General features: G+C 43.9%; 1 protein-coding gene across 1 annotated transcript; it reads right to left on the reverse strand.

The window, feature by feature from the left end:
• Positions 1-10,399: 10,399 nt before the first annotated feature.
• Positions 10,400-13,354, reverse strand: LOC125544165 (protein DETOXIFICATION 14). The gene is made up of 7 exons (XM_048707755.2): positions 12,982-13,354; positions 11,771-12,315; positions 11,600-11,686; positions 11,454-11,510; positions 11,130-11,368; positions 10,798-11,003; positions 10,400-10,673 (listed from the first exon to the last, which is right to left on the reverse strand). Exons 1-7 carry the CDS (start codon positions 13,210-13,212, stop codon positions 10,602-10,604), a joined length of 1,437 nt encoding a protein of 478 aa, XP_048563712.1. The 5' UTR covers positions 13,213-13,354; the 3' UTR covers positions 10,400-10,601.
• Positions 13,355-15,841: the final 2,487 nt, after the last annotated feature.

The following is a 15,841-nucleotide window of genomic DNA, read 5'->3' on the forward strand; positions in this document are numbered from 1 at the left end:
TTGAAGTTGTCTCGTCATCTATTACTTCTACTACTATGGCTAACGCTTTAGCAATGAAGTAAAGTAATTACATGACGTTTATGTTGACACGTAGGTCATAAATAAATTAATACAACTCCTATGGCTCCTGCCGGTTGTCATACTCATCGACATGCAAGTCGTGATTCCTATTACAAGAACATGATCAATCTCATACATCACATATATCATTCATCACATCCTTTTGGCCATATCACATCACAAGGCATATGCTGCAAAAACAAGTTAGACGTCCCCTAATTGTTGTTGCAAGTTTTTACGTGGCTGCTATAGGTTTCTAGCAAGAACGTTTCTTACCTACGCGAAAACCACAACGTGATATGCCAATTTCTATTTACCCTTCATAAGGACCCTTTTCATCGAATCCGATCCGACTAAAGTGGGAGAGACAGACACCCGCTAGCCACCTTATGCAACTAGTGCATGTCAGTCGGTGGAACCAGTCTCACGTAAGAGTACGTGTAAGGTCGGTCCGGGCCGCTTCATCCCACGATGCCGATGAATCAAGATAAGACTAGTAACAGCAAGTAAATTGACAAAATCGACGCCCACAACTGCTTTGTGTTCTACTCGTGCATAGAAACTACGCATAGACCTAGCTCATGATGCCACTGTTGGGGATCGTAGCAGAAATTCAAAATTTTCTACGCATCACCAAGATCAATCTATGGAGTAATCTAGCAACGAGGGGAAGGAGAGTGCATCTACATACCCTTGTAGATCGCTAAGCGGAAGCATTCAAGTGAACGAGGTTGATGGAGTCGTACTCGTCGTGATCCAAATCACCGATGATCCTAGCGCCGAACGGACGGCACCTCCGCGTTCAACACACGTACGGTTGGGAGACGTATCCTCCTTCTTGATCCAGCAAGGTGAGAGGAGAAGTTGAGGGAAAACTCCGACAGCACGACGGCGTGGTGGTGATGGAGCTCGTGGTTCTCCGGCAGGGCTTCGCCAAGCACTACGGAGGAGGATGAGGTGTTGGAGGAGGAAGAGGGCTGCGCCAGGGGAAGGGTGCGGCTGCCCTCTCTCTCCCTCACTATATATAGGGGGAAGGGAGGAGGGGGAGGCGCCCTAGGGTTCCCTAGGGGAGGGCGGCGGCCACAGGGGAAACCCTAGATGGGTTTGGGCACCCCCACCCCCTAGGAAACTTGCCCCCCAAGCCGGGAGGGGCGGCTGCCCTAGGGGTGGCGCCCCCACCTCTCCTGGTTACGTGAGATGGGGTGGGAGGGGCGCTCAGCCCCTTAGTGGGCTGATGTGCCCTCTCCCCTTGGCCCATAAGGCCCCCCAACACTTCCCGGGGCCTCCGAAACCCCTTTCAGACACGCTGGTCATCACCTGGTACCCCCGGAACAATTCCGGACTCCAATACCCTTCGTCCAATATACTGATCTTCACCTCCGGACCATTCCGGAGCTCCTCGTCATGTCCGGGATCTCATCCGGGACTCTGAACAACCTTCGGTAACCACATACTATTTCCCATAACAACTCTAGCGTCACCGAACCTTAAGTGTGTACACCCTACGGGTTCGGGAACCATGCAGACATGACCGAGAAAACTCTCCGGCCAATAACCAACAGCGGGATCTGGATACCCATGTTGGCTCCCACATGCTCCACGATGATCTCATCGGATGAACCACGACGTCAAGGATTCAATCAATCCCGTATACAATTCCCTTTGTCCATCCGTATTGTACTTGCCCGAGATTCGATCGTCGGTATCCCGATACCTTGTTCGATCTCGTTACCGGCAAGTCTCTTTACTCGTTCCGTAACACTTCATCCCATGATCAACTCCTTGGTCACATTGTGCACATTATGATGATGTCCTACCGAGTGGGCCCAGAGATACCTCTCCGTTTACACGGAGTGACAAATCCCAGTCTCGATTCGTGCCAACCCAATAGACACTTTCGGAGATACCTGTAGTGTACCTTTATAGCCACCCAGTTACGTTGTGACGTTTGGCACACCCAAAGCACTCCTACGGTATCCGGGAGTTGCACAATCTCATGGTCTAAGGAAATGATACTTGACATTAGAAAAGCTTTAGCAAACGAACTACACGATCTTGTGCTAGGCTTAGGATTGGGTCTTGTCCATCACATCATTCTCCTAATGATGTGATCCCGTTATCAACGACATCCAATGTCCATGGTCAGGAAACCGTAACCATCTTATTGATCAACGAGCTAGTCAACTAGAGGCTTACTAGGGACATGGTGTTGTCTATGTATCCACACATGTATCTGAGTTTTCTATCAATACAATTCTAGTATGGATAATAAATGGTTATCATGAACAATGAAATATAATAATAACCAATTTATTATTGCCTCTAGGGCATATTTCCAACATCTACACCTTGGAAGGTGTCATAGGGATGGAAGCGGTCCTAAACCATGTACCCCGCAAGGTGACACCAAAGATGAGTGTTATTTTTGTGAGAAATATTCAAGGGAGGAGGTATAAAATGCTTTGTTCCATATGTTCCCAACCAAATTCTCGGGGCTAGATGACTTTCCGGCTCATTTTTATTAGCGACACATGGATATATGTGGAAACGAGGTTACGGAGGCAGTTCTACACATTGTTAGAGGGGAGGATAGTGCAAGTTGTATCAACAAAACACTTCTAGTCCTAATTCCAAAGGTAATTAACCATACACTCCTTGCACAATTCAGACCTATAAGTCTCTACAATGTTCTATACAAGATTGCCTTGAAGGTAGTTGCAAATTGTTCAAAGTATATTATGTGGATATCATCTCTGAAGAACAGTCTTCTTTTGTTCCTTGCAAGTAAATAACAAATAATATAATTTGTGCTTATGAGTGTATGCATTTTATGATGCGTGGCTAGTCCAAGACTAACAACTTTTGTGCTCTTAAATTGATATGATGAAGGCTTATGACAGACTTGAGTGGGATTATCTTCAGGCTATCGTGGACAAGTTGGGGTTTGCACCTGCTTGGGTCAATATTGTTATGAACATGACCAAGTCGATCTCATTTTCAGTTTTGTCTAATGGAGAGAGACTATATGACTTCAAGCCCACAATAGGGATTCGGCAGGGAGACCCAATTTTCCCTTATCTTCTCTTGCAGCACAGAGCCTTTCGTGACTTTTAAATCCAATTCTCTATCACCACATATTATTAAGTCAAGGTGGCCCCAACTGCCCTGACAGTTAATCATCTTCTATTTGCAGATGACAAACTGTTGCTTTTTTAAGTAAAGTGTGGAGGGATTCGTTGAGGTGTCAAACTTGCTCGGACCTTGAGGCCCTTGCGGCGGGACAGATCACATGTTGTGTTGCCCAGGATTGGACTGATGCAGTTGGCCAGACGGCCTGTTATTCCATCTCTTCCAGCTTTTTACCTCTGCTGCCTGGCCGACTGATGTGTATGCTTGACGTGCTTGGTTGCACTCCTTACCGAACCGTCGATTGCCAGGTCGGTTAGCCTGCTTTCCTTCTACTCATGTGATGCTGGGGGCAGGATGGGGTCGGCGACTTGAATGCTTCAGGTCATTTGCCGTGGGTATGCGTTCAAATTTTTTATTAACCCGGATGGAGCATGAAATAATAAAACATACTTTCAATTCACCTTCTCAATCACTACTGTAGGATGCTGCTAACGTGGCACTACAATCAGAGACCCTTCGATGAAACTGTGTGCGATGCATTAATCGCAAAGGGTGATGTAATAAAACTGTAAAAAATGATACAAAAATGTTTGCGATGGCGGAGACATCAAACACGGTTCATATTATAGTTGCGTGTGTGATGCCTGTCATACGGTTAATCCATAAGAACTGTTTGCGATGTGACAACACAACAGAAATGGTCAGCCAGATCAAGGTGTGTGCGATACACGACATACAGTTCACTCGGATAAACTGTTTGCGATTAGGGAACGCAACAGAAACGGTCAGCCAGATCAAGATGTGTGCGATATACGGCATAGGATTCACTCGAATGAACTGTTTTCCATTAGGCAACACAACAGAAACAGTTCAGCCAGATTAAGGTGTGTGCAATGGAGGGCATACAGTTCATTCTGATAAACTATTTGTGTTGAGCCAGGAGAACAGAATCGTTTTGTGTAGACAAGATGTGTGTGATACGTGACAAACATCCAATTATATAGGTGGCTAGTACACACATGACATTTCCACATACCAAAGTAAACTATTACATTCATAATTAACTAGGATAAATGATCATCTAATCATCATCTACTTCTTCTTATGATGCTTGCCGCCATTGCTCTACTAGGATAAATGGAACGATATTCTTTACTATGAATAGTGTGCCTTGGGCGAGCAATGTGCCCGCACGCGTCGTGCTAGCTCGATGTTCCTTCTATACTAAGTTTCCATTAATTGATGGTGTTTTATGAACACGCCAATGTTTCCCACCATTTCCGCACCGGTGTCCCGCCGGCACCCAGCGATATTACCCATAAACCTAGGCGGCGCACGACGCACCGAGGCAATAAGCGCAGCCTATAGCACATCCACCTTTTCCAAGTATGCCAACCCACCAAAGCATCGCCTCTGCCATCAACCTCCTCGATGAGGAAAACGAGAAGGCGCCAAGGCCCGTCGAGGCCGAGGCGCTCCCCGACAACGCGATGGACGACGTCATGATGCGCACCATCGCCAGGGTTGAGCAGACCCTTAATGCACGGCGCTTCAGCGTCATGGATCAAGATAGGCATGTCAGGGCTGAGAGGCTGCAGCTCACCACACAACATGATCGATGGTGCGCCACAGAGCAAGCTAGGCGCGCCCGCACCCATAGGTTGTGGCTTGCTACCTCAGTTGAACGAAGATTTTGCTTCTTCATAGAGGAGATGAAGAAATTGTTGTAAATAGTTACATCAATTGTTTGTGGTAAAACGTTACACAAGACAAGTTCATATAAACTATTGGGCTATAATATTAAACGAACATACCTGTGGATCTTACAGACGATAGAAATTGAGGCTTAAGAAGTCCTGAATAGAATATAATCTAGATCAATAAAAGTTTGTTGATAAAGTACGGAGTAGTTCCAAATGATATTAACTATATGAAGATATAGTAAATATGCTATATGGAGATATAGTGTTACTATAAAATCAAAAATGCTAAATGGAGGCCGAGCTCCATGGAGCTCTATATTTTGAAAATTTTGAAGTTTCAAAAAAAAACTAAAAGAATTATACGCATTCGTATGGATGTGTAATACATGTGTGTGAAATTTGATGATGATATACATTACGATGGGAGGTACACAAAAAAGACAAAAACGTGGTTTTGAAATGGTGAACAGTATATGCATTGTTCACTATAAAAGTGCATGAATTTATCTTTTTTTTGTAGCTCTCACCGTAGTGTATTTCATCCTTAGACTTTACACAGATGTAAAGCACATCCATATGGATGCGTATGATTTTTTCCAGAATTTTTTGAAACTTCAAAATATGATTTTATATTTTTTCAAAAAAACGAGCTCCATGGAGCTCGTCCTCCAAAATGCTGCTCTCCTATAAAATGGACTGTATAGAGACATAGTGTAAACATTAATGTAACATTAGAATTACACAGAGTAAAACCAAATATTACCGACACAAATAACATGAAGATTTGAAGAGTATCAAATCCAGTGATGAAGGCTCTACCACTAGCAAAGCATGAGCAACATCGGATATCCATGGGTGTTAGAATAGCATGCAACTAGATTATTGACTCTAGGGCAAGTGGGAGACTTTCTAAAATATTCCCTAGAGGCAATAATATTTGCATTATTATATTTTTCATATTCATAATTAAAGAGTTGATACTCTATGTTGTAACTGCTATGATCTTGGAATACATGATTCAGTGGAAAATTTATATGCATACGTGGAATGATAAACGGTTAAATAAAAGATTCCTAGTCTTGGCTTTAGGACTATCTCAAGTGTTGTTGGTGATCACGCTTTCTGGATCTTGGAATATCATTTAAAGTGTTAAACGACAGTCCTAAAACAATATTGAGATTATGACGTTATGAATTGAGTAATATCGTCTATAATCAATTGTAATAACACAGAGTGTTAACGTGTGTTTTTTCTCCTTAGACCACGAGAGCATCGCAGTCACTTCTTACTGTACGGTGATCTTGGGGTTTCTCAAACGTCACCAGTAACACGGTGATCACAATGATAACTTACGGGTTCATCGTAAAGTTTGATAAGGGACTAGATAGCTCGACAGTGGGATTCGCTCCTCCGACGATGGAGAGATAACATGGAAGCCTGCCAAGTGGATAGCTTCTTCTTGGGCTTGTCAACAAGAAGGAGAAGGTCAACGTCGGATGTCTTCCTGATGGAAAGAGGAAGACCCAGGTACTTGACGGGTAAGTGGGCGATGGGGCACGCCATGAAGGCGGCGAAGGTGGCCACCTGCTCACCACAACACTTGATAGGTGTCACAGAGCACTTGTTGTAGTTGGTGCGCATCACGCTAACATTGCCAAAGAGGGTAAGCAACTCTTTGATCACTGAAGATTCGTGCTCGTCTGGTGGTAGAAAACGATAATGTCGTCGGCGTATAACGAAACACTATAGGCCACATGTCGCGTCATTAGTCGTTGCAAGAGGCCCACTCGACTTGCAATTTGGATGAAAGAGTTCAGGACGTCGATGACCAAAACGAAAAGCATCGGGAAGAGAGGATCTCCCTGGCAAAGGCCCCCTGCGTGGAAGATGGGTGGGCCATGGATGCCGTTAACAAGGACATGTGTGGAAGCAGATGCAAGGGTGATAAAAATCAACTCCTGCCAACGCACGCCAAAACCCGAGTGAGGGTTTCAAGGACGAAAGGCCACAACACCAAGTCTAAAGCACGGGCGGTGTCGAGCTTGAGAAGCATTCGGGGTGTTACTTTAGAACATGACAAATCTTTCACAACACTGCGGCAATTTTACCAGTTTTTACATGGCAATTCAAAAACTTTCGCTGGGAGTGGTTATTTTGAGTGAACGAAAACGCTCATTCATTCCTCCCTACCTGGGGACGAATTGTTTGCTTGGAAGGGCGCGTATGTTGCGGTCCTAGAGAAAATAATTAGTCCCTAAAAGTCGGTTGTCCAAAACCAAGAATAAAAAACAACAAATAATAGATGAGAGAAAAGGCTTCATCAAATATGCGACCATCAACTCCGCAACAAAGAATAGATGGGAGGGAGGCTTCACCAACTCTTTGTAGTAGTAGAGATTTTAATAGTAGAGGCAAGATGCAACCGTCAAGTCTCGAGCTGTCCGGCATGGACCCACTGTGTCTGTCCGAGTAGAGCAAAACTAGCGGAAACGTGAACCAGGGGATTTCAAAATCGAGCTTCACCAAACATTCCGCCGCGGACACCAAACAAGTAAAGAGGGATAAAAGGAGTGGTTTACGTCGAAAATTCGTAGGAGCGGACGAGCTCGCACGCTCCTGGAATCGCTAGCCGCTCGTTCTCGCCGGGATTGGGCCGTGTCAGGTACTGTCGGGTATATACGTTGTATACTGGGCTTTGCAGGTACGACGGGACCCACATGATTAACAAACGGGTTTATCACGGCGTAGGAGCGAGGACGTCCAGGACCAACATGTGCGAGCCGGCACATGTGACTGGAAATACCATGGTTGCTCCACGTCCACGCCTATACTTTGGCACACCAACTACGTCAACTTTTGATACATCAACTTTTGCATGAGCGATCCTCAAAACAAAAAAAAAACTTTTGCATGAGCAGGCAGTAAAAGCATCTCCCACGGGTTGCCGCAAAACAGACCTAGTATTCATTGTATTTATTAACTCAAAAAAATGTCAAGCCGCTTTGCATAAAATAGAAACCACTTTCCACTAAATAGAAATCACTTTCCGTCAAACTGAAACCGGTTTTTGCCAAATAGTAGCTGCTTTTCGCCGACAGTAAAGTAAAATGACAGATGATCTAGATAATATAGATTGCCATGCTCTTAAAAAAAATATTTTTGTGGGTGTCTTAAAAAAATTGCCATGCTATATACATGCGAAGGTGCCATAAACATTATATAAAAATTGTTAATGTATATGACAGGACCCTCTAGCGCAACCCAGATGACCTACGAACCCATTGTACTTGTAATGGCAAGAAGATTTTGCTTTGTGAAAAAGCATGGAAAAAATATTAACAACAACTTTTCTAATACTCACATGGAAAATTTCAAAATTGTTTTTTGCTATTTCCCTACAAGCGCACACATTCATTTTTTCTGTTCACATGGCAAATTTTGTAATGTTCGCATGGCATTCATGAAAAAAAATCTCTATAACGCGTAACAATTCTCGAAACACCCCTACTATTTTTACACCATGGCAACTATTTGTTTGTATGACTTTGCTGGCAAAACTAGATAGTGGACCAAGGCAACTCCAAATTTTTCTGCTATCTTTTCATGTGATGAAAAATTCATTTCCCTATTTTTTTTTCTAAAATGATGGCAACTAATGACATAGGAAAATTCATAGATTTTGTACAATAACTTTTACATGCTAGGTTCCAAAAATATTATTTGTGATGTTAGCCACAGACAAAAATGACACGGCCGATACAATAAATTTTCCATGGTCAGATATAATAAATTTGCCATAAGTACAATTTTTGAAATGTAGTATAGAACTTAAACTGCACATGGCGAAAACATTAGAAAGTTTTCCATGGCTGGTTTATAGCTAAAAAGCAAGTAAAACTCTGTCATGTAATGAACACAGATCTAATACAAAGGTTTGCCATGACATGTCTATATATGTATTGCAAAACTTAAGGTGGCATGGCGAAAAAGATCTTATTTTTTTGCCATGGTAACTATAGAGATGTGGAACACCTACTTAAGTTGCCGTGGCAAAAACATATTAAAGTTTGTCATGGCTATCATATAGTTGTCGTACAAAACTTAAACTGCCCATGTCAAAAAAAGAAAAGAAAAGAAATTGCCATGTCAAAAATTATAGCTACAAACCAAGTAAAATGTCATGCCATGTACATAGTTCGAGGAGAGTAAGAAATCATAAATAGTCAAAGCCAAAAAATTACAGCATGCCAAAAATGGCAAATGTGTGTAAAACTTACCATGACACTACTTGCCATGATGTTGAGAAAAAACAAAGCATTGCAATTGCGTATTACTTTTGCTATGATCGATACGCAAAATTATGCCATCATGCTCTTAAAACCAATGCACATCATGGCAAAATTAAAGAATTTTGTTCTCTTCAAAAAGATGGCAAATTTAGTTTTTTCCATCAGTGCATGGCAAATTTTGTAGGAATTTTGTTCTCTAGAAACAGGAAAATTTAGGAATTTGCCATACTACTAAAGAGAAATTTGCCACATGTACAATAATGGCCAAGGAATCTACAAAAAAATGCCATGGTACAAACAATAAATAGAGAATTTGCTATGGTTTCTACAATAAAAATGTCATTATAAATATGTTTTTTTGCATTTGTCATGGTCACTCAAAAAATAATACCTGCATTTGCCATGTGAACACGGCGATATATGTTAAGGTGACATGGTTGTGTACTATTTGTTTCAATAATTGCCATGACATAAAAAGCACAATTTGCTTCAAGAATTGCCATGAGACAATTACAAATTTGTTTCAAGAATTGTCATGATTTAAAAATCAGAATTCGTAAATTGTCGTGTGACAATTACAATTTTTCCTAAAATTTGCCATGTGTTGAGGGACATAATTTTCTGAATTTGCTGTGTGACCAATAGAAATTTCTTTCAAACTTGCCATGTTCAAGAGGAAAAAATATTCGCTCACGAATACCATTGACCCTACAAGACGTTTTCAAAAAATGGCCAAGGTAGATACAGATCAGAAGCGTTGACATTACTACTATGCTTCAGATGCCATCTTCCCGTCAGAGCCCCATGTTGTCATGCCAGTAAGGTGGACCTGAACCTAACTGAACGGGACTGAACCTAAATAGAGAAAAATGAGATTATGCTCACATCTTGACAGTACTACTACACTTCACATTGGAGTCGCCGCTGGAGAGGGACGATGCGACGCAGAGCAGCGATAAGATCGGGGAAGAGCTCGGGCGTGTCTCGTGGAGACGGAGGCTAGCTATACCTATACGTTCGGCACTCCTCCTCCTGCTCCGTCTGCTTTCGCATCTGCACGGTTGAGGCAACCTCGCCGGTTGGCAGCGGCGATGCACCCGCGTGTGCGTCTCCCTGGTGTGCGTGGTCCCAACGAAACGCCTCGTCAGTTCCCATCACGGCAAGGCCGGGCACTGTAACCCTGCTATACGGGCCAAGGGCCGTATATCAACTAGTATCTACACTTTTAAACTCACCACGTATTAATGCCAGCCCCATGTACACGCTGTACCATTGGTCCACGTACCAGGAGCAAACGAGCTCGTCCACGCTATAGCCGTTCTCTACGGTTTACGTCCTCTTCCTCCTCTACAATTACATTGTCACTTGAGAGAGAAACCACAGCGATGGGATGCGTGTCCCCTACAAAATTGCAGTCTAACTATTCCAGCAGAGATCTCGACTCGGACTCCGTTGCCTTCTCACTGAGCGATCTCTCCAAAGCTTTGTCAGCCTGCATGATAATGCAAAAAATGCGACAAACCGTAAGATTGTGCAACACTCCTGAATAATTCTTTGGACTGTTCGTTTTCGCGTATGATTTTTATAGGTGTAACAGTAGGTTCAGACGAGCAAACCATCTTCTGCCAGTCGGTGAAAAACGTGATGGCGGAGAGAAGCGTGGTCTGCGAGATGGATCCACAGACGACGCCAATCCAAAGCCCCTTTTCCCCCATCTTGAGCACAAAACCGAGGAGCATCGCCATGGGGATTCCGAGCAAGTAGAAGGAGCCGAGGTTGACGTACGCGCCCACGTGCTGCCATCCGCATCCTCGAGCGACGCCTGAGCAAGAACGTACGCACAGGCACAGAGATGTTAGTAACAAGAAGAGTAGCTACGTTTTGTTGGAAACGATGGAGAACTTGCAAGGTCATGCAGTTGCTCCCAGAACTCAGAAATGAATGTGACCTGAGAGAACCCCTTGCAGGCCATCGGTGACCACGGTGATGCAGACGAGAGGAACCATCACGGCGACGGCAGATGCCACCTCCTCCTCGCTGCTGTAAGCACGGCCCAGGAGGCGCCGTGACAGCAAAAGACTTCCACTGACGACCACCGCCTCTGTCACCGCGACCGACATCACGACCCGGACCGCCGATCGAGCTCCTTCCGGGTTCCCAGCACCCAATTCGTTAGCTACTCGCGTGCTGTTCGTTAAGAAATACAGAATCAACTATCAAACCGAAACTATTTCCACATCGGCCGTGTATTAACTGCCTTGAGAGATCGTACCTTCCAGCAGCTCCAAGTCCAGAAGGTATAGTAAAGAGCAATGTGACGCTCGTGAGGCTGTGAAAATAGCAACAGTAAAAATGTAAGTACAGCCTTCTTATACTAGAAGCAGATTTAAGCCACATCAAACAGTGAACATTTGGTACCATATTGAGAGCACCGAGGTTTGAAGCTCGGGGTTGGGCAGAAGCCCCGACATGAGAATAAGCAGCTCAAACGACCACCACTCAAGACTGAAAACGAATGTAAACATTACATGATTAGGCACATAAATGCGAAGTTAATTCCATTCCAATTAGGTTCTGGTGGTTGGTTACCATATCATGAGCGCAGAGGGCAGAGCTAGGCGCAGGAACACACCCACCCCCCTGAAGGCCTTGATGGTCGGCGGCGTGCGCGTCTCCTTGCAGGAGCTCGACATCGCAATGTAGGCCACGAGCATGGCCACGTTGAGCCAGTACGAGACACTGATGGCCAGGGCGGCGCCGGTGTACCCCATCCCGGCCCTGAACACCATGACCCAGCACAGGGGGACGTGGAGCGCCAGCGTGGCCACGGACGACAGGAGCAGCGGCATGATGAGGCTCTGCGACTGCAGGAACTTGGTGATGGGCTGGATCACGGCGTTGGCGAAGAGCCCCGGGATGAGCCACACGATGTACCTCCCGGCGCCGTGCGCGATCAGGGGGTCCTGCCCGATCAGCACCAGGAGATTGCCCATGAACGCCCACAGGAGCGACAGCGGGACGCACGCCACCAGGAGAGTGACGATGGCTGTGTACATGTGGAGCCCCAGAGTGTGGTACTGCCTTGCGCCGTAGGCCTGGCCGCAGAGCGTTTCCAGTGCGCTTGCCATGCCGGTCTGTATGAATTCAGCATAGTTTATGTTGATTACTTGCTGAATTCAGCATAGTCATATGAACCTAATTTCTTCTTCCAAGTAAACTGACTTTTGCTAGTGGTGGAAATTTAGGCTGATATATAAAATGGTGTGAAATCCATTGTAGAGAAAAAGATAGTTTGAACGGTTCTTCAGAAATGACTGCTACGTACTTTGACGGCTGCGGAATAAAATACTAGTACCACTTTACACCAATCAGAAATCTGATGGCATGTCACCCACTAGTATTCATTCTAACCAGTCTCGATAATTCCTACTTAGAAAAACACAAAGTCACTACGAGACGGAGGGAGTACTCTAAAGTCCTAAGCCAATGGAATAAAGAACATGAGTTAGTCTCTCGTTTTTCCTTGTCTGTATCTCAAGATGGAAAAGGTCCTTGGAACGATCTCGATGAGCTAAGAACACGCACCATGGATGAGCAGAGCCGAGGAATGCACGGCATGCAGCAAGGGGAAATCAAGGCTAGATGTCTAGGACGTACTAGCTACTAAGAGGCGAATGGAAACTGAAGGGGAATAAACGAGCGGAGAGGCCATAAACGGAACTGAATATGCGGTATGCGGAGGGGGGGGGGGGGGGGGGGGGTGGGGGGAAAGGGGAGGTGGGGATAAGCGGTGTGCGTACGAGCAGGCTGAAGCCGGAGACGGAAGCGAGGGAGGTGGCGATGGCAGCGGAGGAGAGCGGGAGGACGCCGGGGAGGTGGCCGACCATCATGTTGGAGGACACCTGCACCGCGTACTGCGACAGGCTCACGGCCACCATCGGCAGCGCCAGGTACGCCAGCTTCCTGGCCTCGCTCCGCCAGTACCCCGTCGCCTCCTGGTCCTTCCGCGGCAGCAGAGGCGCCTCCGCCATCGCGCGTGGGGTGCGCCCGAGAGGGATGATCTCCAGTCGCGGGAGGGAGGCCTCTCGAAGCGCTGTGTGCCCGTGCTCGCGGCCTGGGCACGGCGCCGCCGCCGAGTCGTGGACCGCACGCGCTGGGTTTATTATTGGACCGCACGCGCTGCGTGGGTATTAGTAATGTGTTTGCAATGGACCGCTGCCTGGGCACGGCGCCGCCGCCGTCGTGGTCGTGACTGTTACAAGAGAGAGATAAGCATTGTCGTGGAATATGATGAATATATTATTGAGCCTTGAAAACAAGTATATAATGAGTACAAAACTTGGAAAACAAGACACCTCTTCTGGAGATAAGTTAGAAAACAAATTACAAATTCTAGACTATCAAATACATGTACTTCTATCTCAAATATATCTCTAACATCCTCCGCAGTCGTAGCGGTAGCGTTGCGAACAACAAAAGCGCCGCGGACTATCTCAAATACATATCTCAAATATATCTACCGCACGTCCGGTTAAAACATGATGGCGTTATGAGCATATAACGTGGATCCTGTGCGTGTTGGTCCAGGTCCAAGGTCTGTGCTGGAAACAAAATTGGAAAATGTGGAATGCTACGCTATGGGCCCCACCTGGCATTCAGCACTGCCATGTACGTAACGAGGTTGAGGATAGAACGAGTCTTCTACCAATCGCTATGCTAACTTTGTGATGCCCACGTCAATCCCCAAACAAGGCTTTCAATCCCTTTCCTCTTTTCTCTTAAGTCAAGGTTCATGCTACTAATTTGGTCCACCTACGAGCCTAGCCGAGTGAGTCAATTTATTAATACACCATATGCTATACTCTCTCCTTCCATCTATATAGGACCTAATGCATTTTTTAAGACCGCCTTTGACTATTAACAAGATTAATAGTACATGACATGCACAATGTGAAAATTATATCATTGAAAGCTCCTTTCACACATGAATTTACCGGTGTGCTTTGTGTAAGTTGCATGTCATATATTATTGCTTTAATATTTGGTCAAAGTTAGTCTCAAAAAACGCATTAGGCCCTATATAAATGGAAGGAGGAAGTACCTGATTTTTAAGGCATCACAGTCAATCAAGGTCTCCAAACTAAAACAGGGTCATCAGGTTTTGAAAGAGCTTTTTTATTTAATTCGTTTAATAATTTATTATGCTTCTTAATTTTGAAGATTTCCCTGTAAATTAAATTTTGAATTTGGTTGGGTCAACGATCTTTTAAATTAATCAGCAGCAACCGGCCTATAAAGACATACCAATCACACTCACCCTTTCACCACCTAAAAAAATATTACATGTCATATTGTAGCATCAAAATAGTACATGCAGCCACCAACACGAAAAATTTCCTCTCATAATTATAAGTTGATTAACGGATAACAGAGAATCACACCGCGGAAGGCCCACCAAAACACACTCCATTATCCCCCCACTTGCCAAATCAAATACTCCATCAGTTTCAAAATATAAGGTGTATTAGTTTTTTGAAAATTCAATTTTTTTAACATTAACCAAGTTCAGAGCCAAAAAAATGACATCCGCAATACTAAATAAATAAAACATGAAAAATCATTTCATGATGAATCTAACGATATCAATTTGATATTTTGAATATTGATATAGTTATCTATAAATTTAGTCAGACTTGAAGAGATTTGAGTTTTCAAAGAACTAATACACCTTATATTCTGGAGCAGATGGAGTAAAAAAATGTGTGTATTGCTTTTTTGAAAAGTCATTTTAAAAAATTGACCAAGTTTAGAACCGAAAATATCAGCATCCACAATACTAAATAAATATGAAATTCATTTCATGATGAATCTAATGATACGGATTTCATATTATAAATAGTGTATATTTCTCTACAAATTTGGTCAATCTTAATGAGGTTTGACTTTTCAAAGCACTAATACACCTCACATTCTGAAAGAGAGGGAGTAAAAAAATTAAAAAAATTACGAAAATCCAACAACACCAATAGCGCAGCAAAGCGTCCATCCCTTGTAGTATTTGTATGATTAGAGAACTTGGAAAGCCATTGGTATTGCAAAGTCCTCTTTTGAGAGTCAGAGTGAGCGCACAATAAGAATCTTATAAAATGCTACGATAGATGAGTCTAATGCATACATAATAGGGGCTCAGGCGCCACTATGTGGGGCATGCTTGTGTTGTGATCTTTTCTCAGCACATTAGGCTACTTTCTTTTGCCCTTGGTCTCAGTCCAAAGCGATTTGAGTTAGCAATGGTAGTTTTTTTAGGGATTAGCAATGGTAGTTAAGATATATAACATTAGGATCTAATCACCTCGTATTAGTAGATCAAATACATTAACCAAGAACAAAATAAGGTCATATGTGTAGACATACAAATACTATATTATAAGAGTTTAGAACCATGCTTGATCAACCATATCCACGAACTGAATTCAGTTATATGCTAATGTAGTGTTGATTACATCTTGTAGTTGATTACTATATGGTTTACTTGGTGGAAGATTATATGTTCAGATCCATTATGATATTTAATACCCTCTGATCTTGAGCATGATTATCATTTGTGAGTAGTTACTTTTGTTCTTGAGGTCACGGGAGAAATCTTGTTGCAAGTAATCA

This window comes from Triticum urartu, chromosome 3A, assembly GCF_056163025.1.
Source record: "Triticum urartu cultivar PI428250 chromosome 3A, HENAU_Tu73, whole genome shotgun sequence".
NCBI lineage: Eukaryota > Viridiplantae > Streptophyta > Magnoliopsida > Poales > Poaceae > Triticum > Triticum urartu.